The 27,424-nt window shown below is 41.7% G+C and overlaps 1 protein-coding gene across 4 annotated transcripts in view; it reads right to left on the bottom strand.

Annotated features, from left to right (window-relative positions):
• Positions 1-27,424, bottom strand: part of CC2D2B (coiled-coil and C2 domain containing 2B) — a 212,163-nt gene that overhangs the window by 96,589 nt on the left and 88,150 nt on the right. For all 4 annotated transcript variants that reach the window (XM_033943399.1, XM_033943396.1, XM_033943398.1 and 1 more), the window contains 6 exons: positions 24,900-25,047; positions 18,477-18,615; positions 16,075-16,278; positions 12,544-12,636; positions 4,161-4,255; positions 516-686 (listed from right to left, as the gene is read on the bottom strand). In XM_033943399.1, the coding sequence (XP_033799290.1) occupies positions 516-686; positions 4,161-4,255; positions 12,544-12,636; positions 16,075-16,278; positions 18,477-18,615; positions 24,900-25,047 (850 nt within the window). The remainder of the gene's footprint in view (positions 1-515; positions 687-4,160; positions 4,256-12,543; positions 12,637-16,074; positions 16,279-18,476; positions 18,616-24,899; positions 25,048-27,424) is intronic.

Genomic DNA, 27,424 nt, shown 5'->3' with positions numbered 1-27,424 from the left:
GGATTCAAGACAAAGTTAGACAAGTTCCTGCTAAACCAGAACGTATGCAAGTAAGGCTAGACTCAGGGCACTGGTCTTTGACCTAAGGGCTGCTGCGGGAGCGGACTGCTGAGCACAATGGACCACCAGCAGCAGCAATTCTTATGTTCTTATGACTGTAGATTATGCAGCTACTTTTGAACTCTATCCTAATCCTACCCCATCTTTCCAACCTTCCTTCTCTCCTTGCAAGCCCTGATGAGATTTAGTTGCAGTTGTTCACCTATTAATATCAGCACACTCCAACAGAAAATTAAATAATTAGATATGCTGGAAAAAAAAGGAGCTTGCTGCAACACAACATCCTTCTAAGAAGAAAGCAAACTGGTCTATAGGCATTGTAAAATGAACAAACTGGTAAAATGAAAACCAAAACTCTATAAAATGCATTGTATCAAATCAAAATTAAATTAAGTATACAGTAGTATTTTTCACCTACTTCACAAACTATTTATAATATACCAATGACTTCTTACCTACTATTGTCCGATTTTCTTACTGGAATATTATAAGCTCTTGATATCCTAATTAGAATTTTAACATCTCCATCCATAAGAATTCGAGCTGGAATTATTTTTCTCTCTTTTCTTTGAGGTTTTAAATGTCTTTGTAGTTCAGTTATCTTAAAAATAGCAAGGCTTAACTGGCTAGAAAGAGCAAAATTTTGAAGATAAATTTTTTTCTATAAATATATTGTGTTATACAAGTTCAATAACAAAATATTACTGGTACATTTTAGTAAGTTAAGAATGTAATTTTATTACAGCTCACTTCCCCTTTTACAAAACATGTTTTTTAACGCCAGCCATGGCGGTAACAGCTCCAACACTCATAGGAATTCCTGTGAGCATCGGAGCAGTTACTGCTGTGGCTGGTGCTAAAAACTGCACTATGGTTTTGTAAAAGTGGGGGTTAGATTTGAGGGCTATAACCCATACAATTTACTTCAGTTTTCAAAGGGAATGTACAGATATAATTTGCCTTTAAAAATGACCTAATCAAAAGTACCCACACACAGTTACCCATAGTCGATGTACATGCAAACTTAATTGATCACTTGGCCTAGTCAATAATTCACAATTAATTCATAACTGATACTAATTGGGACTAATTAAAAGCCTGATTCTATATAAAGTATGCGCCAGTTACAGTGCACAAATTTGAACAGGGGGCATGGCCAGTGACATATCAAGGGCGCTTCTAGAATCCAAAAAGCTAGGATGCCTTTTTCCTTACAGATACCTGGCTAGCTTCAGACACCAACCCTCGGATAACAGAAGTTTATCCACAGAGACACAAAATACAGGTAGTCTGTAGAGACAAAACCGCGGAGGAGGTCTAGCCATCTTAGCCCAAAACACCCTAAATATAAGCATACTGGACTAAACATCTACCTCCCCCCCCCCCCCACACACACACACATGGACCTACTAGCCTGATAACTATCAAGAGTCACTAAAGGAGTCCATGGCCTGCCTCCTCTGCTACATAACACCAGGGCAATGGAACACAGTAAAACCGGAATTTATATTCCGAAATTCCCTCACATCAGCATACAAACTGATCCTAGGAGATCTAAATCTTTTTTTTTTTTTCAATTGAAAAACTTTTATTGAGAAAACACTCCAAACAGTACATAGCAATTGCACAGGAAATACAAGAACAAAAATACAAAAGGCAAAATAGTACCTTCCAAGACAACGCACAGCAATACAATCAACTAAATAGACATGTGCAATTCCTACCAACTAAGAATAACACTTTATAATCCCCACCCATACACAACCAATACCCCCCCACCCACCCCCCAGGGACAAACCACAATACCCACAGCTTTCAATAAGGTTGAGAACAGTCTATACTAAACATAAACCACCAATTGGGAAGAAATAGATATATGGGATCCCCTCCGGCTTTACCCACCCAGTACAACTCCATGACCAGCTCATGGCCCTCGACCACCCCTACCACAAACCCCCACAGAAGCCCGAAATTGACGCCACACATGGGCATAGCCATGCAGTTTACCATGCCTCAAAGCCGTTAAGTGATACAGATTCTGCCAAGAGAGCAGACGTTGTTCCACCAAGGCCCACGTGGGAGGAGGCACCTGATTCCACCGAGAGGCAATGGCCAATCGAGCAGCAGTAAAAGCCAATTTACAGAACAAAGAGTCCCCCCGAGCCAGGTCCAATTGATGCCAAAACAATAAGGCGTGTCGCCAATCAGCCGGAATCTGGACATCCAGGATCCGGGACACCCGAGCAAAGACCTCAGTCCAGAATCCACACACCCGCCCACACTGCCACGGAGATCTAAATCTTCACCTCGAAGACAAATCCTCTAAACAAGCAGAAAGCCTTCTGACTTTCTCAAAGCCCTTTCCTACAAGATACTGGACTCCCAAACCACACATGAAAAAGGCCATCAACTTGACATAGCAGCCTTCATGTCCCAACAACCCATCCCACTAGAGATTCACACCTCGAATGGAGCCTGGTCCCGCTCCCTCTGGTTAGACCACTACCTATACACATTCAAAATCAACTGGGCTTAGGGCAAAAACAAACAAAATAACCAAAGCTATATGAAGCGCGTCAAAAGATCGATACCCCACCAAAAAAAAAAATTTTTAAATTTTGGAACATGCAGACGCCAAGATCCAGGATGGTAACCCCAAATATTTCATTACCCACTGTCGTACTCTAAGCATAAACCATCCTAGATGATATGACACAACTACAAACAAAAAACAGAATCAGCAGACAATAAGACAAATGGTTTGTTAACGAACTACTCCAACTCAAGACAATGCAGACGACTCAAAAGAGAATGGAGAAAAAGTAACTAAGAATACGCAAAAACAACCTGGAGAAAACTAAACAAACAATACAAGAAAAATGTAAAGGAAAAAAGAAAGACATATTACACCAATCAGATAGGCATAGAAATCCAAGGAACTCACAGACACCAAACCCTACCTGCCCCCCACCCCACTGGCTGAATTCTTTTGAAACAAGATCTCAACAGCCAGGAATACCTTCACTGGAAACCAAACCACCTTGACGAGATCACACTACCCCTCACAGAAAAAGAGTCCTGTGCAGAAGACAGAACCTGATATGACTTCCCAAACATACAATGGTCTGACCTGAACAGACTCTACAAAAAAATACAGCCATACGACATGCAACCTCAACCACTGCCCCCTTACCTGTTAAAAACCTCCAGCCTGAAATTCTGCAGCCACCTCATGCAATGGATTAGCTCCATGCTCACAAAGGGCCTATTCTCACAAGATCATCATCACCCCTATCTTGAAAGATCCTAAGGATGCGACAGACCAACCATCCAACTACAGACCCATAGCTTCAATACTGCTATATGTATGTCAAGCTAATGGAGGGCCTTGTGGCAAAACATCTCACTGACTAGTCAGAAAACCACAACATACTCCACCCCTCACAATCAGGCTTCAGGACCAGCAACAGCACAGAAACACTTCTAGCTTACCTCCTGGACACAGCCCAACAGCACCTAAGCAGAGGCAAAAAATGCTAATCATACAACTTGCTACCCAAGCAGCGAAACTAGACCACCGCCTCTCCAACCTGCTGATCACAACACCCGACTACAAAACCTTCAGGAAAGAATTTAAAACCATGTTATTCAGGAAACTTGTCAAATCTAGCAAATGATCTAGCTGACCTCTCAACCTATCCCTGGATTGTAACGCTTAATCTAATTAACTATCTTGTAATTTCTCTGGGTATTCCCAGATCACCTCTTTAGTAATCCGCCTAGAACTGCAAGTTTTTGGCGGAATAAAAGACACTAATGTAAATTAAGGCCAGTACTGGGCAGACTTGCATGGTCTGTGTCCGTATATGGCCATTTGGTTGAAGGTGGGCTGGGGAGGGCTTTGATGGACACTTCAGTAGATGGAACCTAAGCACAGTAGCGGGCAGAACTTTGGGTTTCTGGTCAGAAATAGCTAGGAAAAAGGACAATTTAAATTAAATCAGTAATTTAAAGAGAGGGTACGGTTGGGCAAACTAGATGGACCATTCGGGTCTTTATCTACCGTAATTTACTATTTTAATATTAGTATTTCAATTTACCTTAGAGATGTAACCTCTTCATATTCATGCACAAAATCTGGCAGCCTATTTTTGCACCTAATTTTTAAAAGTTTTTTCTGAACCAGTTTTCTTAACTGTGAAAATAAAGACATTGAAATATTAGATTTGTACCTGGATAATCTTTTTGTCTGTTAATCTTCTCAGGAGTCCATACATTAGGGTATTCAATCTATTCCCACAAAGCAGGCTTTGTGTGTCACAACTTTCAGCTCCTTCCATATTGTCAGTGGAGTGGAGTGCCGCCTTCAGTTTGTTCCAAAGCAATTAATCTCCTGTGGAATAAAATACAAAGAAGGAGGGGTATGGGGAACTCTCCCACAGACATCATACAATTCTGTTCTGCTTTGCAAGTTAGAAAAAAGAGGAACAATTATCAACAGGAATTTATAACATAGCAGCAATAGTGAACCAACCTGCTGTGTGCAACAAGCACTAACATCAAAGGAACCAGAGGCTGAGCAAGATTTCTTTACGCTTAGCCATCAGCAAAATGATCCAGAAGGCATTCATAACCATGCGCAACTTAAGGCAAATCCGAAAATACTTCAACCACGAACAATTCAAACTCTTGGTACAAGTGCTAATCCTAGGACTCCTGGACTACTGTAACATCCTATACCTGTCATGCCCAACCAACATGCTAAAACAATTACAAACAGTCCAAAATATAACTCTTAGACTGATTTACTTGCTGAAAAAATATGACCACATTACCACCGCCGTCTGAGATTCACACTAGCTCCCAGTACAAGCACGCATACAATACAAATTCTACTGCACCCTATTCAAAGCCCTAAATGGAAACGAACCAAGCAATCTGAGCAACTGCCTAAACAGGAAAAACACATCCAGACCAAGGAGAACTTATGCACACTTTACCCACCCCCCAATCAAAGGTATACAAAGCAAAAAACATACGACAGACTATTAGCCACCACAGCAGCAAAACTAGACCGCCACCTCTCCAATCTGCTGACTTTAACGCCCAACAATAAAACATTCAGGAAAGAACTTAAAATCTTTCTATTCAAGAAATTTATCAAATGATCTAACTACACCTGTTCGACCCTCCACAGATCCCGATGCATACTACATCTGTTAACCATGTATTCTCCCTGGAAATGCCCAAGTCAACTCTTGTTGTAAACTGCTTAGAACTGAAAGGTATTGGTGGGATAGAAGACACCAATGTAATGTAATATAAGCACTGATGTAATTTAGGCATTCTGGGGCAATCTAAGGTTATCTGCACTGACATGCCCTAAGGTCAGATATGAATGATATGATCTCCCATAGGCCTTTGCTGACATTACTTAGGTCACCAGAAAATGCTGACTGCTAGCAATGCTAGGTTGATACATCTCTGCACAGTTCGCTTGCAACAGGAAAAACTGAAGAGGGCATTACACTCCACTGGCAATATGGGAGGTACTAAAAGTTGTGAGTGACACACTTCTGTAAAATCCAGTTTGCAGGAATGGATTGAATACCCTAACTTATAGACTAAATACATTTGTTATCTATATATTATTATGTTTTACTTAAATTATTTTTATTGAATATAAGGAAATACAATAAAAAGCAGAAATACAGTGGTGCCTCACACAACGAACTTAATTGGTTCCAGGAGCAAGTTTGTTATGTGAAACGTTCGTTATGTGAAACGCGTTTTCCCATAGGAATACATGTAAAAAAAAATAATTCGTTCTGCAGCATAAAATATGCTAAGATGACATAAAAAAGATAAATTTTTTGTTATTATTTTTATTTAGATACATCTAAAAACATACATCTCCCTGTCCTTTTACTTCCACTATCTTCCTATCCCATCTCTATTCCCTTTTGTCCCTCTCCCCATGATCAATCATCTCACCACCTCTCTCTGCCCTCACCCTCAGGGTTCAAGATTGCTTCCACTCTTTTTCCTGTTGTTCTCTCTGCCTGTCACCCTATGATTTAGCATCCCTTCTGCCCTTGTCCAATATTTCCCCTTCTCTCCCTCCCTCTCATCCCCTGCTCCAACATGTGCTTTCAGCGGCCTTCTCCCCCCTTAAGCGTCTTTTCTTCTCCACTCCACCTTTCCTCCCTCCCTGCCTCCACCTTTGTGGCGCTTTTGCACCCGACCGACAACAGAACAGGCCCGGTCGGACAAATCTCCCTGTCCTGTAGCCGCGAATCTAAATTACCTTCTTACAGCAGCTGGATTATTGAAGCTGCTGTAAGAGGTAATTTAGATTCGCGGCTACAGGGCAGGGAGGTTTGTCGGCCGGGCCTGTTGTCGGTCGATCGGGGGACCTGACCAGCTGTGCACATTCTTCGGGGCGGACCGCCCCCTCCCCCCTCTTTCGTTCGCCATTGCCTTCTTCCTACCTGCCCTGCCGCAGCCGCACACAGCCGACCGGAAGTCTTCCTGATGTCAGCGCTGACGTCGGAGGAAGGGAGGGCTTTGCTTAAGCCCTCCCTCCGACGTCAGCGCTGACATCGGGAAGATTTCCGTTCGGCTGTGTGCTGCGACAGGGCAGGTAAGAAGAAGGAGACTACCCTCGACCAACCCCGCTGCGATCCAACCCCGCAGGAACCCCGGAAGGATGCAGCTCGGGCGACTTCGTTGTGTGAAACGAAGTACGTTATACGGATCACGACATAAAGTTCGTTGTGCGCAGCGTCCGCTGTGCGAGGCGGCCGTTATGCGAGGCACCACTGTAAAGGTAAAACATTTATACAAACATCAAAGATCAAATTTAAACAATTGCAATTTTAACTACCAATCTCTATCCTACCATTCTATGTCCCATCCCTACCCACCCAATTTCCAAAGTAATAAATATATAAATATAATAACTGAAAAATAAATATCCAAATAAGTAAATAAATAAATAAATAAATATATCTATATCCCCCTTCCAGAACTGCATAATAATTAAAAAAAAAAAAAACAACAAATTAAGGCTTTCCTAAAAGAACACAACTGTGAGCAGCTGGTCAATGTTTCTAAAAATGGCTTCCAAATATCAAGCAAAATCCTACCTTTCTTCGTATCCCAGTCAGAAACAGATATCGCCTCCATTAGCACCAAAAACAATTGTCTCTGTAGGTTCTTGCTTAAAATGTAATCATTCTAAAGCGACATTATCACATATGTTTTGGAAATGCCCTTTGATTTGTAATTTTTGGACACAGATTTTCTTTAGGTTAATAATATGTGGCATGTTAAATGTCATTATAATAGTTATAGCCTATTTTGGCTTTTTGATATACAACATCCAGTGCCTAAAGGGTTTAAAGATTTTTTGAAAAGGGTGATTTTATCAGGGTTGAAAGCAATTCTTTCTACATGGATAAGGTCTACAGGACCAAATTATGGTCATTGGAGAGCACGAATGTTATGTTATATTATTGTTTTAAAAGACTAACTGATCAATATTCAGCCAGCAGCTGAGGGCAGGATTAAGTCTAGATATTTAATGATAGGTCATGTCCAGGTACCAGCATTGACTATCCAGGGCCAAGCTGGCATGTGCTAGCTGCGAGTCTTATGCAGGTCCCATTGAATGTTTAGGCAGGACCCTATAGACACTTATATGGACCCTGGCTGAATATTAAATAGAACCCAGATACAGGAAGCAGGTGCACTCATCCCTTTAGAGTTATCTCCTCACTTCCCTGTAATCCATTTCCTTCTTCCTGACAAGAAGGTCCTGAACTAGCACCCCTTACACCCCGATAGGCTCCCCCCCAGATGGCTTTAGCAACCAAGTTAACTTGGCAGTGATCTAAATATTGGCTTATTTACTCCTGCTTATTATGGCTCCAGTCACAAAATAGCCACTGCCATAACCCCCCCTAGCAGCAGCCTTGCAGTACTAGCCGCTAGGGGTTATGATGCCCAGTTTGTGGCTGGATCCACAATGGGCAGCAAAGATGGGCATTGCTTCTACCCAGTGGCGTACCAAGGGGGAGGCGGTCCGCCCCGGGTGCATGCTCCAAGGGGGTGCACATCCCGCCGGATCCAGAACCTCCCGCGCTGCTGCAAATGGCACCTCAGCGCGGCTGCTGTACTTAGAGCAGAGTCAGCAGCCGCGCTGAAGTGAACGAAGGTCCCGTGATGACTGCGCCGTCTACCGCCTCTGTTCCGGAAGAGGTAAGTGACGTCAGGGGGGGGTGGACCGGCAGCCGCAACTAACTGCATCTGCTGGCCCAGCCGCCTCCAACGTCACTTACCTCTTCCATCCGGAGCAGAAGCAGTCATCGCGGGACCTTTGGGATTGAGAAAGAAAGGAGCATAGTAGGGTGGTGAAAGGAGGTCAGGGTGGCATGGAAGGTGTGGAGGGTGAGAAAGGGAGTCAGGGTGGTATGGAAGGTTGACAAAAGGGGGTCAGGATAGTATGGAATCATGGTGAAGGGTGACAAAGGGGTCAGGGTGGTATGGAATCATGGTGAAGGGTGACAAAGGGGGTCAGAGTGGTATGGAAGGGTGACAAAGAGGGGTCAGGATAGTATGGAATCATGGTGAAGGGTGACAAAGGGGTCAGGGTAGTATGGAATCATGGTGAAGGGTGACAAAGGGGGTCAGGGTGGTATGGAAGGGTATGGAGGGTGACAAAGGAGGGTCAGGGTGGTATGGAATCATGGTGAAGGGTGACAAAGGGGGTCAGGGTGGTATGGAATCATGGTAAAGGGTGACAAAGGGGGGGTCAGGGTGGTATGGAATCATGGTGAAGGGTGAGAAAGGGGGTCAGGGTGGTAAGGAAGGTAGTGGAGGGTGACAAAGGGAGGTTAGGGTGGTATGGAATCATGGTGAAGGGTGAGAAAGGGGGTCAGGGTGGTATGGAAACATGGTGAAGGGTGACAAAGGGGGTTAGAGTGGTATGGAAGGGTGTGGAGGGTGACAAAGGGGGGTCAGGGTGGTATGGAAGGGTGTGGAGGGTGACAAAGGGGGGTCAGGGTGGTATGGAATCATGGTGATGGGTGACAAAGGGGGGTCAGGGTGGTATGGAATCATAGTGAAGGGTGAGAAAGGGGATCAGGGTGGTATGGAAGGATGTGGAGGGTGACAAAGGGGGGTCAGGGTGGTATGGAATCATGGTGAAGGGTAAGAAAGGGGGTCAGGGTGGTATGGAAACATGGTGAAGGGTGAGAAAGGGGGTCAAGATGGTATGGAAGCATGGTGGAGGGAGAGAAAGGGGCAGGATACTGCATGGAATTGGGTTGGAGGGAGAGAAAAGGGGGAAGATGCTGATGGAAGTGGGGGGAAAGGAGAGGAGAGAGTGAAATGCCAGACCATGTGGGTGTGGGAGAGGGAAGGGAAGAAGAGGAGAGGAGAGATGCTAGACCATTGGAGGAGGGAAGGGAGGAAGATGGATGCCAGACTAATGGGGGTGAAGGGAGAAATGGAAGGGGAATGCATAAAATTTCTAGAACGGGAATATAAAGAGAGAAGATGCCATATAGAAGGTGCAGAGAGAGGGTAGACAGTGGATGAAAGGAAGAGAGTGACAAAAAGATGAGGAAAGCAGAAACCAGAGAAGACAAGGTAAAAAAAAATTCTATTTATTTATTTATTTATTGCTTTAGGTGAGATGCATCGCTGTTTCTGTGATGTTGCATTGTATACAGAGTCCAGCTTCTTGGTGCTTCAGTTTAACTTTTGTCTACATATTTTTATTCTATCTCCTCAGTTACAAAACTGTAGAGCATTTTCTAATGTTGGCATCAGCTGTTACTACCGTGGCTAAAATCCACAGTTTTGTAAAAGGGGGAGGAGTTAGTTTGTGATTACATACTAGGCAAAGGTGTTTTCTGTGTTCTGTATTTTCAAAAAGACATGGTTTTCTGTTAGGATTGACTGTGTAGGATTGATCTGTACTAATCTGGCTTGTTTAGTTTTACAATGGGTTTATTGATGTACTGCTCACTGCAGTATGTAAGATGCTGCCTTTTCCTAGGTATTCATGTGTGACGTGTGGATTGTTACTAAAAATCATGTTTTTCATACAGATGGGGGGGTGTCAAAAAATGATGGGTCCCGGGTGTCACATATGCTAGGTACGCCACTGCTTCTACCCATAGGACCCCTAGATCACCAAGGATATACAAGGTAGGCCTGAGGGGGGCCTAGAGAGCAGGGTAGGATTGAGGTGCAGTAGGGGCTCAATCAGGGCCCTCTGTCATCAGGGGTGTGAGGGAGGGGCCAATATTTAAACTGCTGTCCAGTTAGCTCGGCATTTAAAGTTAGGACAGCCTTTTTGTTGTCTTAACTTTAGCTCCCTATTTAACCAGTTAGTGGGCTGAATATAACCACTAACTGGTTATAATGGCTCTACCCAGGTTCTGCCCAAGCTCATCCCATGGATAACCCCAGCATTAACTAGACCATGCAGGAGCAATTAGTGCTGATATGACATGGCACTATCTGATTAAAAATTCCTGAATATCAGTAGTTAGGCAGGCATAAATGATTTAACTGGGCAAGATGCTCTCCTGCTCAGTTATATCACTTTGAATATTGATTGGTGAAAACAGCCATTTTGTGAAGCTAGCCGCTAGAGGCAGGAGTGAGGGAGCTGTGTTCCTACCCCCAGTGACAATGGACCACCAGGGATTAGAAGTTAGGCCCAGGGCAGCCTACCTAGATCTCAGGGGTTGGGGGGGGCAACATTGCAAGGGGGTTGACACTTGGTGCAGACTTGTGGAGCTGGAAAGGAAGGGGTCAGGAGGGAGATCACAGCACTTGAAAAAGATTTTTAGAGTTATGCAGGTGCTGGCATCTACAGCGCGTAGTGGCCTCATTTAGATTGCTTAGACATGCAGGTGCCAGCACTGAATACTGCCACAGAACCCCAGGCTCCTCTTTAACATTGCTCTCAGTACTTTCCCTGATCTGTCCATGTTTTTTTGTGAGCAGTCGGAGGTGAAATTTAGTGGCACTGCCCGATTTAGTGCTGTTTATATCACTTTGAATATCAGTCTGATGGAGGCCAATATTCTAAAGCAGTTATGCAGCCGGCATTGCTTGCTTCTTTTAAAATTTCCCACCTTCCAGAATGCATAACTTTTGATTATTTAGGTTGTTGTATAGCCAAAAGTTATAAGTATAACTTTGGGTGGCATTAGGCATGCCAGGGACTGGGCAAAATGTTAAATGGAGAACACTGAAGTCCAGCAATTATCAGCCTTATAGTAATGTAATGTAATGTAATTTATTTCTTATATACCGCTACATCCGTTAGGTTCTAAGCGGTTTACAGAAAATATACATTAAGATTAGAAATAAGAAAGGTACTTGAAAAATTCCCTTACTGTCCCGAAGGCTCACAATCTAACTAAAGTACCTGGAGGGTAATAGAGAAGTGAAAAGTAGAGTTAGAGGAAAAATAAAAATAAAATAAACATTTTAACAAGACAGCATTGATCTAAATACTTTGGAAGGTAGAAGAGAGGAGAGAAAGGAATAGAAGCAGAAGGGGGAGCCGTTGAACAGTAGAATTCTGGTGAAATTTAAATGATAGAAATAGAACAAAACAAAGACAAAAGGCAAAACAATAGATAAGATTAAAGATAAATCATAAGCTGGAAAGAAAAATAAAATAAAACTTTGTCTTCAATAGTGTGGTTGAAATATATATAAAGATATACAGATAATTTATTATATATTATGCTTTTGTCAAACCATCAAATATCTACTTCATTGTATTGTTCCTTAAGTTCACCCACAAACAAGGCCATCTTCAGACTACACTACAGCATGGTCTGATATAGTGGGAAAAAAAACCAAAACCAAACAACCTATGGAACTTTTCAAACACCCATCTTCAGGGAAAGGGATTGGGACTCATATACTGCCTTCTTGTAGTTTTACAACCACATTCATAGCAATTGACATAAAGGTACTTCAAGCATTTTCCCTATCTGTCCCAGTGGGCTCACAATCTAACTAATGTACCTGAGGCAGTAGAGGATTGTGACTTGCCCAGGGTCACAATGAGCAGCATGGGGTTTGAACCCATAACCTCTGGGTCCTGAGTCTGTAGCTCTAACCACTATGCCGCACTCTCCCAATACTACCATGTTCTCCTAGCAGTCGGGATCATAAATGACCCTAGTAGCCTCCCATTTTGAGAGAAAGCAGATGTACGGGAGAGGTGGGCCAAACATACCCAGTCTTTTCCTCCTGCATTTAGCTCATGCTGTAAGGCTACATTTAAGCCTGTGCGCTATGATCTCCAGGAGCACAGCCTGGGACCTAATTGTTTGCACCTAACTAAAGGTGTGGGTCAAATTCCTATATTGTTTGTATATTTGAGTGCTAAATTCCATTAATTTCTACAGAATCAAAATTTCTCTTGTAACATATGTGACTTACCTTTCTTATACAGTTACCAGCAGTAATTCTTTGTGCTATTATTGGATCCGTATGAATAAGTGGTATGTCTTTCTCCATCTGTTGGTCATACTCCTAAAATATTTAAAAAATGTATTTTGAACAAAGGAAAAGATCTCGCATTTATTTTAATGTGGATACCTAAATTAAGACTTGTAACTTATTTGCTTAGATTTAGGAGCTAATGGTCCGATGTAATAAAAGCCATGCATTAGAACTATGTGCTTAAACTTCAGTGCACAGTTTCACAACACACATGCTGAAAATGCAAAGATACTTACCTGTAGCAGGTGTTCCCCGAGGACATCAGGTACATATTCTCACATGTGGGTACAGACTCTGCCAAGTGACTGTCACTTTAAGTCTTTAGGCAGTGCCGGTGACATCGGCTCATGGAACCATCAGTTCAGTAACAAAGCTAAGAAGTCAACTAGGGAAAGTAGGCGGATTGTGAGAATACATGCCTGCTTGTCCTCGGAGAACACCTGCTACAGGTAAGTATCTTTGTCTTTCTCTGAGGACAAGCAGGCATAATATTCTGATATGTGGGACTCCCAAGCTGCCAGAATCATGCCTCTGGAAGAGATTACACAAAAAAGGGAGGACAATGAATTTAAATCATTCAAGAATAGTGATAAAGAAGAATGTATAAGATGCAAAAAAAAAATAAAAAACACTCTTAATGATATTTGTAGGTACACTATGTCGATGGTATATGAAATATTAATAAACTTTATGCTCAGAATCATGGAGGCGATAACTGGGGAAAACCCCGATACTACCGCCTCACTGCCCAATTATCGCGTATACAAAAAAGTAAGAGACAACTTGAAACTTGTATGCTTGTATACTCATATGCCACCAGAGCTGAAAATTCTTAACTTGTGTACGTCATATCGTTTAAGAACACACAGCAAACTTATAGCTTACAGGTTGAATACCAAATATTGGTTCCATTGACTGCGTGGAAATAGCGGTTTAACTTGGTGATAGCACTAGGTGTTTATTGAGATATTTACAAGTCTTACATCAGCCATAAGAAGCATGGCCCTTTACCTTGCCTCTGGTCTCTCTTGGGGTCCACACAAAACTGCTGGACTCACATTTGCCCTGAGGATGTGGTTTATAAACTTGTGTAACAGGAAGAAAAAAAAATAAATTGAAAGCACTTACAGAGGAGAGACAGGAGGGAAATTATGAGGACTGCTCGGAGGACATAGACTGTGAGCTGTAGGAGGTCATAGAGAAGAGAGACACAGTGTCCAGCAGGAAGCTGCCATAAAAGTCTCTATTAAGAGCCCCAGAACTGTTACTGTGAGCTAGAGGAGAGCAGAGAGCTTAAAACAGCGCTATGAATTGCTGTGAAAAATTGTAGGCAGACCTTAGGAAATTGGAAGACTGGCGTCCAAGTGACAGATGAAATTTAATGTGGATAAATGCAAAGTGATGTACATTGGGAAGACTATCCCGAATCACAGTTACCGGATGCTAGAGTCCACGTTGGGGGGTTAGCACCCAAGAAAAGGATCTGGGTGTCATCGTAGACAATATAATGAAACTTTCTGCCCAATGTGCGGCAGCAGCCAAAAAAGCAAACAGGATGCTAGGAATTATTTAAAAAGGGATGGTTAACAAGACTAAGAATGTTATAATGCCCCTGTATCACACCATGGTGCGACTTGACCTGGAGTATTGTATTCAGTTCTGGTCTCCTTATCTCAAGAAAGATATAGTGGCGCTAGAAAAGGTTCAAAGAAGAGCAATCAAGATGATAAAGGGGGATGGAACTCCTCTCATTTGAGGAAAGACTAAAAAGGTTAGGACTCTTCAGCTTGGTAAAAAGACGGCTAAGGGGAGATATGATTGAAGTCTATAAAATCCTGAGTGGAGTAGAATGGGTACACGTGGATCGATTTTTCACTCCATCAAAAATTACAAAGACTAGGAGACACTCGATGAAGTTACAGGAAAATACTTTTAAAACCAAGAGGAGGAATTTTTTTTCACTCAGAGAAAAGTTAAGCTCTGGAACACGTTGCCAGAGGTTGTGATAAGAGCAGATAGCATAGCTTGTTTTAAGAAAAGGTTTGGACAATTTCCTGGAGGAAAAGTCCATAGTCTGTTATTGAGAAAGACATTGGGGAAGCCACTGCTTGCCCTGGATCGGTAGCATAGAATATTACCACTCCTTGAGTTTTGGCCAGGTACTATTGACCTGGATTGGCCACATGAGAACGGGCTACTGAGCTTGATGGACCATTGGTCTGACCCAGTAAAACTATTCTTATGTTCTTTAACTCAGATTGCCTAGTAATTTTGGTGTCTGAGGTAAATGTTTTGTATTTAATTTGGTATTCAGCTGGAATCCATTCCTGCAGTCTCTTGTGACTATTAATCTGCTGAGCCCTTAACCAGTATACACCATTGAGTGGAGTTTTGAGAATCTGAAACTATTTTTTTTATAAAGCTAAATGTACTTCTGAGAACGGAAGGTCTAAAACTTTAAGTGCAATCTTGTCTTAGAATTCTGAGAGGTTCTGTGGTACGGAGCTGTTTCCAGTTAGTATTCCAGATATACTGGCAGGCTCTGTGGGATTGTGAGATAATTACTATTTCTAAATCAAAGATACTTGGATTTTCAGATAAAGCTGAGGTGGTTCCGATATTGTGTGAATGTATGTGCTGAAACTCTATGAGCTGATTTCATATCGGAAGCATTTTTTTGAGTTTTCCTGGGAGGGTCAGCTTAGGGATAAAAGAATTATTTGTTCTTTTGCAGCTTGCAGAGAGCCAAGTTACGGTGAGGAAGCAGGAGACCCATTATTTGTTCTGCAACTGAAGCCCAGTGAGGGGAAAGAGTGAGTAAAGCCTGGATGATACATGAGAGAGAGTGTGGCACAGTGATTGAAGCTACAGCCTCAGCACCCTGAGGTTGTGGGTTCAAACCCATGCTGCTCCTTGTGACCCTGGGCAAGTCACTTAATCCCCCCATTGCCCCAGATACATTAGATAAATTGTGAGCCTGCCGGGACAGACAGGGAAAAATGCTCGAGTACCTGAATAAATTCATATAAACTGTTCTGAGCTCCCTTGGGAGAACAGTATAGAAAAATAAATTAAATAAAAAGAATAAGTAGCCTGGATGAAGGCAAAATACAACAGTGCTTGTTTTAGCCCTACAGATGTTTGTACATTTGGCAAAAACAGGCATACTTTAAGGAAGCAAGGATATTGCATATTTTCTGAACATTGTAGCTCCTGTAAAAAGTTAGAAAAAAAAAAGGATTTATGCAGTTAACTATAAAATCAACTGCACAAAATATACACCACACAGCATAATCAATACAGAACAATACAAATAAGTTTGCAGATAGGCAAGAAAACATCATAGTATATTTACAAAAGAGCAGCATATAGTTAAATTTTACTGAATTGAAGTTTCAACAATGAGTAGAATTACTGTCAACAAATTACTTTCCGTCACAATGTCACTGAGAAAATTGCATTTGATACCTGGAAAACTGAATCTGGTATCTCTTTATCATAGAGGGGAATCTGCTGAAAATGGCAAAATTCAGATGGCTCTGAATTTCTAAGCTCCAGGAGCTGAAATCGTTTTGATTTTGCAATCTCTTCCTCAGTAACAAAGTTGAATTCTTCTTGCATCTGTTCAAAATGAAAATGTTCTGAAGCAGCTTGATCCTTGATTCTTGCATACTGCAAAAAAACCATGACAAAATAGTTGGCTCCTGTCTGAAGATGTAGTACTTTCACAAATATCAACACTCTGAATTTTCAGTGGTAGCATTTATACAGTGCCACTGAAAATTCTTACAGATTGCCCTAGCACTTTCTGGATAGTGCCAGGATGGAATGTAGGTGCTCTAACTACCTCTATATAGCTATACAGATTAATTTAGGATAGTGGCTGAAAATCGATGACTATGTATATAGCAGTGGTGGTCACCACAATATATCTACACTCAGCGCTCCAGCTTCCACAGAGAATCGGTGGCATAGTAAGGGTAGGAGGTGACTGAAGTTGTGGTGCCCCCCTACGCCCACTCCTTCCCATCGCCCACTCCAAACTCACACTTTCCCTTCCCTCCCATACCTCTAAATTTTCACCAGCGTGAGTGGCTTTTCTCCAGCATGCTCCTCGGGCCAGCATTGGATTTTCTCTGATGCCACTTCCTGGCCCCCTGACCCGGAAGTGATTCAGAGGGGAACCAGGCTGGTGTGAGCAACAGACAGAAGTTGCTCACACTAGTGAATATCTACCGAGGAATCAGGTGGGGGGAGGGATGGCACAAGTGTGGCATGGTGTAGCTGGGCGCCCAGGGCGGTCCGCACCCCTCTGCCTCCCCCCCCCCCTTTACTACGCCACTGAAGAGAATAGTACTAAGTATGTGTAAATGGGTCAATATTCAAAGCGATTTAAAATGGCCAGAAATGGCTCCTAATTAGTTAAATCACTTTTGGGAGGCTATCTGGTCATTTTCAGCAACACTCAACTAGTTAATGTCACTGAAAATGACTGGTTAGAACCTAAAGCAAAATTGGCTCTTTTGGGGCACAGTGAGCACCTGGTAGGTTAAGTGCCAATATTCAGCACTTAACCAACTAAGGTCACTGAGTATATAAGGTTGCATAAAAGTCAGCCCCATCTTTATGCAGTGGTCAAAAGTTGGTTAAGTGCCAAATATCACATTTAACCAGCTCTGGTATAGCTGGCTCCAGAAATTTAATGCTGGAGCCCAGACATGGCCTGGCACTGAATTTCAGGTACAATGCCAGCAGCAATCAGCAAAATGCTGATCACCATTAGCTGAATATCAACCTAAAATATTTAAGGGTCCCTTTGATCAAGCTGCACTAGAGGTTTTTAGCACAAGCTAGTGTGGTAAATGCTCCAATGCTCATAGAATTCCTATTAGCATCAGAGCACTTACCTTGCCAGCCCTTCCTAAAAACCTCTAACACAGCTTGATAAAGAGGGGGGGTGGGGGAATAACATGGCCAATACTTAAAAGGAACACTGACCACAAGGTTTAAATATTGACCATAGGTTGTATGCTGTATATTTTCTCACTGTCTGTGATTGTCAGGTCACAGTTTAGTGTTCTGTAAACTAACATCCATATTAATTTAGGCCAGACATTTAAGTAATAATGTGTCATGGTGTTTTTTAACTAGTCATCTTAAAGAAAAAAATCTTGAAATAAAAAAAATCTGAAAAACTGGGGCCTCTAGAAATTTGAGCCACAGTTCCAATATGCTGTATATGCAACCTTGATTCAAGCAAGTTTCAAGTTTCTTTATTTTTGAGCTCAAACACATTAACTGAGAACTTCCTATAGGCCTCTTTGGTTTTCCAGATTTTCTAGTTGTCCACATAGACCAAGCAAGTATTTTGCTGCTGAAGAGAACAAAGCCTAAATCAACAAAATCTGTGGTAGTGACCCCAACTATGTCAAAAGCAGCAAATCCTGCTTTTCAGTTGCAGGTCCAGTTTTATGGAATGAGTTGTCTGGAGGGATACGATTTTGTAAAAACGTAATACAGTTTAGGAAGTTACTCAAGACATACTTCTTTGTCTTGGCCTTTAATTGATTCAAACAATCTTTATGGACATGGGCCAGTACAAAAGGAAAATAAGGTTTGATCTATGGTTTTTCTCCTGTTTTTATTATGTGTTGGTCTAGTGATGTATTGTAAAGTATACTGTATTTCTGTGTTTAGAATTGTGTATGTTTATCTGTTAGCCACTTAGGATGTAAGCAGGTTATATATTTTTAAAATAAAATAAATAAATACCAAAGGATTGCAATAAAAAGTTCATCCACAAGCATTTGGAACCAACAACTCAGAGACCTGCTTCTTCCACATATGATAATTCTGTAATTTGATATTACCATATCAGACTGCACCAGATCTGAATATTGTGGATCATTAGGATCAATTCTGATTTCTTTGGCCCATTCATCAAATTTCTTAGAACTCCTAAACCAGGAACTCGGAGAGCGCATAACCGTATTTATACTTCTCAATGCACTAAAATAAGAACACTTAATATTAGTCTGAGGAATATAATTCATGTCACTTAGATTTGTTTTTGCCATTTGAATGCATGAACAATCTGAAATGTACATGTACATCAACATGAAGAATTTTATTTGAAATTTTGTTTTTGATAATCCAACTAGACTGGATTCCAAGTAAAGCAAAATTGTTTCCCTGTTCTGAGATCAACAAGATAACAGTTCACATTAATGGAAATATCTTTTCCAAAAGCTTTCAGAGATTTTTACATGTTTACAATGAGCATGTATAGAATGGGAAGTCTCATGTTCTTACCAATGCATAAGGCCCCCTTCAGACCTTTATAAACCTTTCTTAATAGAAACCATTTCCTTGGGAAGGTGGGTGAGTGAATATGGACTGACATCTTGTCTTCAGAAATTTTGCTTTGAGGACAATTGGGATAGCAGTCCCAAGTGCAATTTCCTGACTAGGGGTTGTCTTTAAGAGGAAAATGAACAAATCACACAAACATTTTGAAGAGTATTTCAAACAGAAAAAAATTGGTCCTAAGGGCATAAAGTTGGGTTCAAGGATGGGACGATTCATTAAGGCCGCATCATCGCAGGATGGTTCATCACAGCCGCACTGCACTGAATCGTCCCATTCTCTGATTGGCTGAACACTCTCAATGGCAGGATGCAGGGGACAGCACCTTCTGCAGGGTCCCAGACTCCGATCCTGGCTAAGGGACAGTGGGGCTTAAGAGTTGGTTTGGGGGGGAGGGGGCACTGCCCCCCAAATGAGGCATGGATGTCCTATTCCATGCTGGGGTAAAGGATGAGTCATCATGGCCGATTCAGTGCTGAAATGGCCGTAAAGAATCGTCCTAGACCCTTCAGTTCTAACCCTCAAAAGAGGCCATGCAAGATAGATCGACCAAACCTACTGTTATGTTGGGAGTAAGCTTCCATAAAACAAGATATACAAGTATGGACTGAATGTAGCTTAACAGCCTTGCAGACTTCCATGAAGATCAGTCTTGGGTGGATCACTGATGCTATCATGCTCTATCATTATGAGCTTTGACTTGTTCAGGAGAGGGAGAGAGGAAGGGATGGGGGCTGCACCACAGCTTCCATTTCAGCTTATAATCCAGTACAGGTTCACAATCCTTTATCTGAAACATTTGGGACCAGAGAAATTCAGATTTTAGAATTTTTCTGATTTTGTTATGATGTGTCACCAGTGGCCGTAGTGATTCATATTTGTCACCTGCTGTAGCCCTGCAGGCTTCTCCCTGCCGCCGCCTCCTGCCTTCCTGACATTACTTCCTCTTTTCTTCCTGGCTGAACGTGACAGAGAGAAGTGTGAAGCCACAGCAGGCGACAAATATGAATCGCTGTAGCCACAGGCAACATCTCGGAGGTACACCAGTGTGAGGTAAAATAAAAAAACTGAACTATCAGCTTAGAGTGAAGGTTCTAAAGTTACTTTGGGGGCCAGATTTCACTTTTGATGCTAAAAGTAAGCTTTTTTGTATAAATTAGTAATGCAACAATGTTTTTAGAATTTTGGATAAAGGATCTTGTACCTGTATAACTACTATATATTCCAGTTATATTTATCAATATACCACATTTTGGTGACGACCACTAAATCCAAGCCAAACTCTTCCATCACAGTTTCTAGATCTAGGATTTTATTTTGCATATTATAGGCATTAGTAGACAGTTTTCCATAAGTTGCCCTTTCAAGATCCAGGTGGGAGTGTTACTTTGCCTTTTTTAAAGGCAGACCCCACAAACCACAGAGTGATTGGTAACTGATGTGTCATTAAACCCTAGGCTTATCTGCTCTCTCTATTTTATATCTAGTTTTCTTGCTATAATTCTTGTTTGAAATTATTGGAATACTTTAAATGTATTTTTTAGGTACCACAATATACAGTAAGACCAAATATGTTTGCTGTAGATTCTAGACCTGGAAGACTAAACTAAAGGTGGATAAAGCAATGAGGCAAGATGGTGTACATCTGAGGGTATTGAAGGAACTTAGGAAAGTTCTGGCAGCTCTGCTGGCTGACCTTTTCAATGCTTCTCTAGAGTCAGGAGTGGTACTGAAGGATTGGAGAGGGGTGGATGTGGTCTCTCTCCACAAAAATGAAAGTAAGGAAGAAGTACTTAAGAACATAAGAACTGCCATCTCCAGATCAGACCCTGGGTCCATCAAGTCCGGTGATCTGCTCCCGCGGAGGCCCAGCCAGGTGTAACCTGGCAAAAACTTAGTCACCCGTATCCCTCTACGCGCCTTTCAAGGAGATGTGCATCTAACTTGCCCTTAAATCCTAGAACGGTGGGTTCCGCAGTAATCTCCGCCGGGAGAGCATTCCAGGTGTCCACCACTCGCTGTGTGAAGCAGAACTTCCTGGCATTTGTCCTGAGCTTGTCCCCCCTCAGCTTCAGTCCATGACCTCTTGTCCAAGTCACATTTGACATCGTAAATAACTTTTTGTCCTGCTCTATCTTGTTGATTCCTTTTATTATTTTAAAAGTCTCAATCAGAAAACTAGGACTGTTCTCCCTTGAGAAGAGGAGACTGCGAGGGGATCTAAGTCGTTCTTTGTAGTTCAAGTTCTCCATACCTTTTACCATAAGTCTGACTTCTCTGATAAATAAATTAATGGAAAAGCTCTCAAAACAGAGAATAGTGCAGTTTCTGGAATCCAGTGGATTACAGGACATGAGACAACATGGATTCACTAGAGGCAGGTCTTGTCAGACAAATCTGATCAATTTCTTCAGCTGGATGACCAGATAACTGGATGGAGGGACAGATTTTAGCAAAGCCTTTGACAGTGTTCTACACAGATGTCTAAATAAATAAACTGAGTACCCTTGGCATGTGTCCCAAAGTGACAGTCTGGGTCAGGAACTGGTTGAGTGGAAGGCGACAGAGGATTGTGGTCAATGGAGATTGCTCCGAGGAAAGGGATGTTACCAGTGGTATGCCTCAAGAAAGTTTGGTTCTTGGGCCTGTTCTTTTTAACATTTTTGTAAGCAATGTTGTTAAAGGACTGACTGGTAAGATTTGCCTCTTTGCAAATGATACCAAAATCTCCAATAAAGTACATACCCCTGATGGTGTGGAAAACATGAGGAAGGAACTACTGAAGCTTGAGGAATGGTCTGAAATTTGGCAGTTAAGATTTAATGCTAAGAAATGTAATGTCATGATTCGAACTTCAGAAATACAGAGGAACAGTATATTTTAGGGGGTGAAGAACTTTTGTGCATGAAAGAGGAGTGGAGTTCTAGGGAGGTAAAATTCCTAGAAGTTATAAATGACGGCTTCTTGGAGCAACTGATCCAGGAACTGACAAGAGGGGGAGCTATTTTAGATTTGGTCCTTAGTGGAATGTAAGGCATAGTACAGGAGTTAACTGTGTTGGGTCCTCTTGGAACCCATAAGGTGATCAAATTTGAGCAGATACCAAGAGTGACATCACAAAAGAAATCTGCTGTAGAGGCATTCAATTTTCAAAAGGGAGACTATGATAAAATGGGGAAAATAGTTAAAAAGAAGCTAAAATGATCAATTTCAAAGGTTAGGACTGTAAATCAGGCATTTATGTTATTTAAAAATACCATCATGGAAGCCAAGACCAAATGTATTCCACGTATTAGCAAAGGTAGAAAAAAGAGGAAATGAGAGCAGGCATGGTTAAAAAGTGAAGTGAAAGAGGCTATAAAAAAAAAAAAAAAATCCTTTAAAAATGGAAAAAGGATCCAAATGAAGAAAATAAGAAGAGACACAAGCACTGGCAAGTTAGATGTAAAGCATTGATAAAGAAAGCTAAGAAAGAATATGAAGAGAAACTTGCCAAAGAGGCAAAAACTCATAACAATTTCTTTAGGTACATCAGAAGCAGAAAACCAGTGAGGAATCCGTTAGGCCATTGGATGATCAAGGAGCAAAAGGGGCACTCAGGGAGGATAAGACCATAATGGAGAGACTGAATGAATTCTTTGCTTCGGTCTTTATGGAAGAAGATGTAAGAGATTTACCAGAAATGGAAATGTTATTCAAGGGTGATGATGTGCAGGAACTGAAAGAAATTTCTGTGAATCTGGAAGATGTACTAAGCCAAATTGACAAGTTAAAAAGTGATAATCACCTGGATAGGATGGTATGCATCCCAGGGTACTAAAGGAACTCAAACATGAAATTGCTGACCTGCTAGTGATCTGTAACCTGTCGCTAAAATCATATGTAGTACCTGAAGATTGAAGGGTGGCCAATGTTACGCCGATTTTTAAAAAGGTTTCCAGGGGTGATCTGGGAAATTACATTCAGGTAAGCCTGACTTCTGTACCGGGCAAAATGGTGGAAAAAATTATAAAAAATAAAATTGTGGAACACATAGACAAACATGATTTAATGAGACAGAGTCAGCATGGGTTCAGCCGAGGGAGATCTTGCCTCACCAATTTGCTCGACTTCTTTGAAGGTGTGAATAAACATGTGGATAAAGGTGAGGCGGTTGATATAGTGTATCCAGATTTTCAGAAAGCTACTGACAAAGTTCCTCATGAGAGGCTCCTGAGAAAATTAAAGAGTCATGGGATAGGAGGCAAAGTTCAGTTGTGGATTAGGAATTGGGTATCGGATAGAAAACAGAGGGTAGGTTTAAATGGTAATTTTTCTCAATGGAGGAGAATAAACAGTGGAGTGCCACAGGGATTTGTACTGGGAACGGTTCTATTTAACTTATTTATAAAATATCTGGAAATTGGAATGACAAGTGAGGTGATTAAATTTGCAGATGACACTAAACTGTTCAAAGTTGTTAAAACGCATGTGGATTGTGAAACATTGCAGGCAGACCTTAGGAAATTGGAAGACTGGGCGTCCAAGTGGCAGATGACATTTAATGTGGGCAAATGGAAAGTGATGCATATTGGGAAGAATAACTCAAATCACAGTTGGGGATGCTAGGGTCCACCTTGGGGGTTAGCGCCCAAGAAAGGGATCTGGATGTTATTGTAGACAATATGATGAAACCTTCCGCCCAATATGTGGTGACAGCTAAAAAAGCAAACAAGATGCTAGGAATTATTTAAAAAGGGATGGTTAACAAGACTAAAGATATTATAATGCCCCTGTATCGCTCCATGGTCCGGCCTCATCTGGAGTATTACGTTCAATTCTGGTCTCCTTATCTCAAGAAAGATATAGCGGCACTAGAAAAGGTTCAAAGAAGAGCGACCAAGATGATAAAGGGGATGGAACTCCTCTTGTATGAGGAAAGACTAAAAAGGTTAGGGCTCTTCAGCTTGGAAAAGAGAAGGCTGAGGGGAGATATGATTGAAGTCTACAATATCCTGAGTAGAGTAGAACAGGTCCAAGTGGACTGATTTTTCACTCCGTCAAAAATTTCAAAGAGTAGGGGACACTCAATGAAACTGCAGGGCAATACTTTTAAAACCAATAGGAGGAAATATTTTTTCACTCAGAGAATAGTTAAGCTCTGGAACACGTTGCCAGTGGTTATGGTAAAAGTGAATAGCGTAGTTGGTTTTAAGAAAGGTTTGGACAAGTTCCTGGAGGAAAAGTCCATAGTCTGTTATTAAGACATGAGGGAAGCCTCCGCTTGCCCTGGATCGGCAGCATAGAATGTTGCTACTCTTTGAGTTTTGGCCAGGTACTAGTGACCTGGATTGGCCACCGTGAGAACGGGCTACTCGTGAAAACTGATGGTAGCCATTTGGGGAGCGGCACAGGGCCAGGCAGGAGCGCAAAAAGCTTGTGCCTGCCTTGTGCGCCACTCTGCCGTAAGAGATAAGGACTCAGAGGCAACCGGGGGGGGGGGGGGTGTATATTCGCTCCATAAGACGCACCTACATTTCCACCCCTCTTTTTGGGGGTGGAAAAAGTGCATCTTATGGAGCGAAAAATACGGTATATTGTATAGTCCTTGATGGAGACTACATTGTTTAACTTGCTTTTTTACCTAACTTTTCAAAACACCCTCATATACATTTTGTATAATACTACATATACATTAATACAAACAGTTCCCAATAGCCAGCTAATATTCAAAAACAGAAATAAGACCACAAAGCTATAAGAAAAACTTCATCCTATGGAAAATATGGACAGTATTGTAAGATACCTGCCTAAGAACTATGGATACTCTAACAAATTTTATGATCACGTGAAATTATGTTTATTACAATACAACACACAACCAACTCTACAGCAAGTTTTGTTAATGTATACTTTTGACAATTCAGGGTCAAAAACGTAATAATTACCTGTTACAAAACTTTTTGGACTGTAATACAGCAGGTGCTAGTGAGATACCAGTTTCATCTATTGCCCAGGATAAAGAATATATTAGTTTTCCTGATGTCAACAAATATACCTCTTTTGTCCCATTTTTGTTAGAAAGAAAGGGCACGTCTGTTAAACAGAAGTAGTAGAAACAAAATATGAAAAAGTAAAAATGATAATCAATTCTATCTAAAATCTCATTAATTTTTCTATACGAAGGAGTGCTGAAAATTCTCAGCCCAACCAATCAAATTCCTAAATTCTGAGTGTTATTTTGTCACTGTAGCTGAAAAGAGTGTTATCTTATTTCGTTAAGTGCCAATTTGCAGAAAGGAAATTATGTGTTTTGACATTGTTTCAGATCATTGATTGAACCATATCCATGTCATTCTCTTCTTGGTTGAGCTGAGAATTTTTCAGCACCCCCTCATACTACAACCATGTAAGCATTCAAAAATGCACAAACTACCTCTTTAGATATATGTTCTGATATTAAGATACAACAATCAAAACAGCTCCATAAACATAAATTACATTAAGAGTCAAAAACATAGAATTAGCAGATAAAGGCTAAATGACCCCGTCTGACAATCGCTGCCTGGCTGGGCGGAACTTCCTCTCCGACGTTAGAAATGACGTCGAGTGAGGAAGGCTGGTCGACCTGTCGCTTCTTACAGTGTCAGGCAGCAGGGAGAGCTCAGAACTCAGCGGCGGCAGCTTGGAGGCCTGTTCTCCGATGGCGGCGGTGGCTTGGGGGAGGGCAGGGAGAAAGACAGAAATAAAGAAGGGAAACAGAAAGAAAGGGGGCATGAAGAGAGAAAGACAGACAGAAATAAAAAAGGGGGCATGGAGAGAGAAAGAAATGGGGGCAGGGAGACAGAAAAGGGGGCAGGGAGAAAGAAAGACAGACAAAGAAAGAAAGGGGGCAGGGAGACAGAAAGAAAGGGGGCAAGGAGACAGAAAGAAAGACAGACAGAAAGAAATAAGGGGGCGGGGAGAAAGAAAGAAAGAAGGGGGCAGGGAGAAAGAAAGAAAGAAGGGGCAGGGAGAAAGAAAGATAGGGGAGGGGGGCAGGGAGAGAGGAAGAAAAAGTTGGGGGAGGGAATGAGGTCTGGAGGAGAGGAAGCATACAGGAGGCTGAAAGAAGGGAATAAATATTAGATGCACAGTCAGAAGAAGAAAGTGCAACCAGAGACTCATGAAATCACCAGACAACAAAGGTAGGAAAAATGATTTTATTTTATTTTTTTTCAATTTAGTGATCAAAATATGTCCATTTTGAGAATTTATATCTACTCTATATTTTGCACTATGGCCCTCTTTTACTAAACTGCAATAGCGGTTTTTAGCATAGAGAGCCTATGAGCATCGAAAGCAGCGCAGGGCATTCAGCAGTTTAGTAAAAAGGGAGGGGGTATATTTGTCTATTTTTGTATAGTTGTTACTGAGGTGACATTACATAAAGTCATCTGCCTTGACCTATTGGAAAAAAAACCCGGAATATAAATGATAATTAACATTTTCTCTGCGTACAGTGTGCTTTGTGTTTTTTTAAACTTTATTGTTGGTAGATCATTTTGACTTGGTCATTTTAAAAGTAGCTTGCAAGCCCAAAAAGTGTGGGCACCCCTGCTCTATACAGATGGGAAAAGGGGGCAATGTCTGGAAAGCAGTATATACTAATGCTGAAGTATAGAAAACAAGATTCTGAATCTAGAAGCTGTGATGGAAGAAGAGGAGTTGGATATAGAGGCAATCACGGAGACGTGGTTCACAGAAAATCATGACTGGGATGTAGTTATACTGGGCTATAATCTATTCAGGAAAGACAGGGTAGGAAGAAAAGGAGGGGGGAGTAGCGTTATATGTTAAAGATCATATTAAATCTACACAATTGCAGGATCTGCAGGGCAAGGAAAAGGCACTGTGAATTAATTTGGAAAGAGGGAATGGTGAATATATTTACATTGGTGTGATATACAGGCCTCCTTCACAGACGGAAGAAGTAGATAGAAATTTAATAGTAAACATTCTGACTATCTCTAAAAAAAAGGGGTAAGTCCTACTAATAGGTGATTTTAACATGTTGGATGTTGATTGGGGTATCCCTATTGCAGGGTCTTCTAGAAGTAGGGAGATCCTGGATTCTTTACATGGAGAACTGTTTCAGCAGTTGGTAATGGAACCTACGTGGGATTGGGTCATACTGAACTTAGTGCTTACAAACGGAGAAAGTTTTTCTGATGATACAATGGGTGATCATCTGGCATCCAGTATAGAGAGGGTTCATTCAAAAGCAAAGGTTTTAGACCAGGGGTGTCCAACTTTTTGGCTTCCCTGGGCCACATTGGTCAAAATTTTTTTTCTGGGGCTGCGCAAACGCTGCAGCAAGACAGAGGAGGGAGCCGGCAAGACGGTAAATACCTGGGGCAGCAGAGGAAAACACTGCATCACCCTCGACCGGGGCCACACAAAATACTTCACAGGGCCGCAGGTTGGACACCCC

This window comes from Geotrypetes seraphini, chromosome 4 (genome assembly GCF_902459505.1).
Source record: "Geotrypetes seraphini chromosome 4, aGeoSer1.1, whole genome shotgun sequence".
Classification (NCBI taxonomy): domain Eukaryota; kingdom Metazoa; phylum Chordata; class Amphibia; order Gymnophiona; family Dermophiidae; genus Geotrypetes; species Geotrypetes seraphini.
Note: the sequence above shows the minus strand (reverse complement) of the source record. Positions and strands in the feature narration are given on the sequence as shown.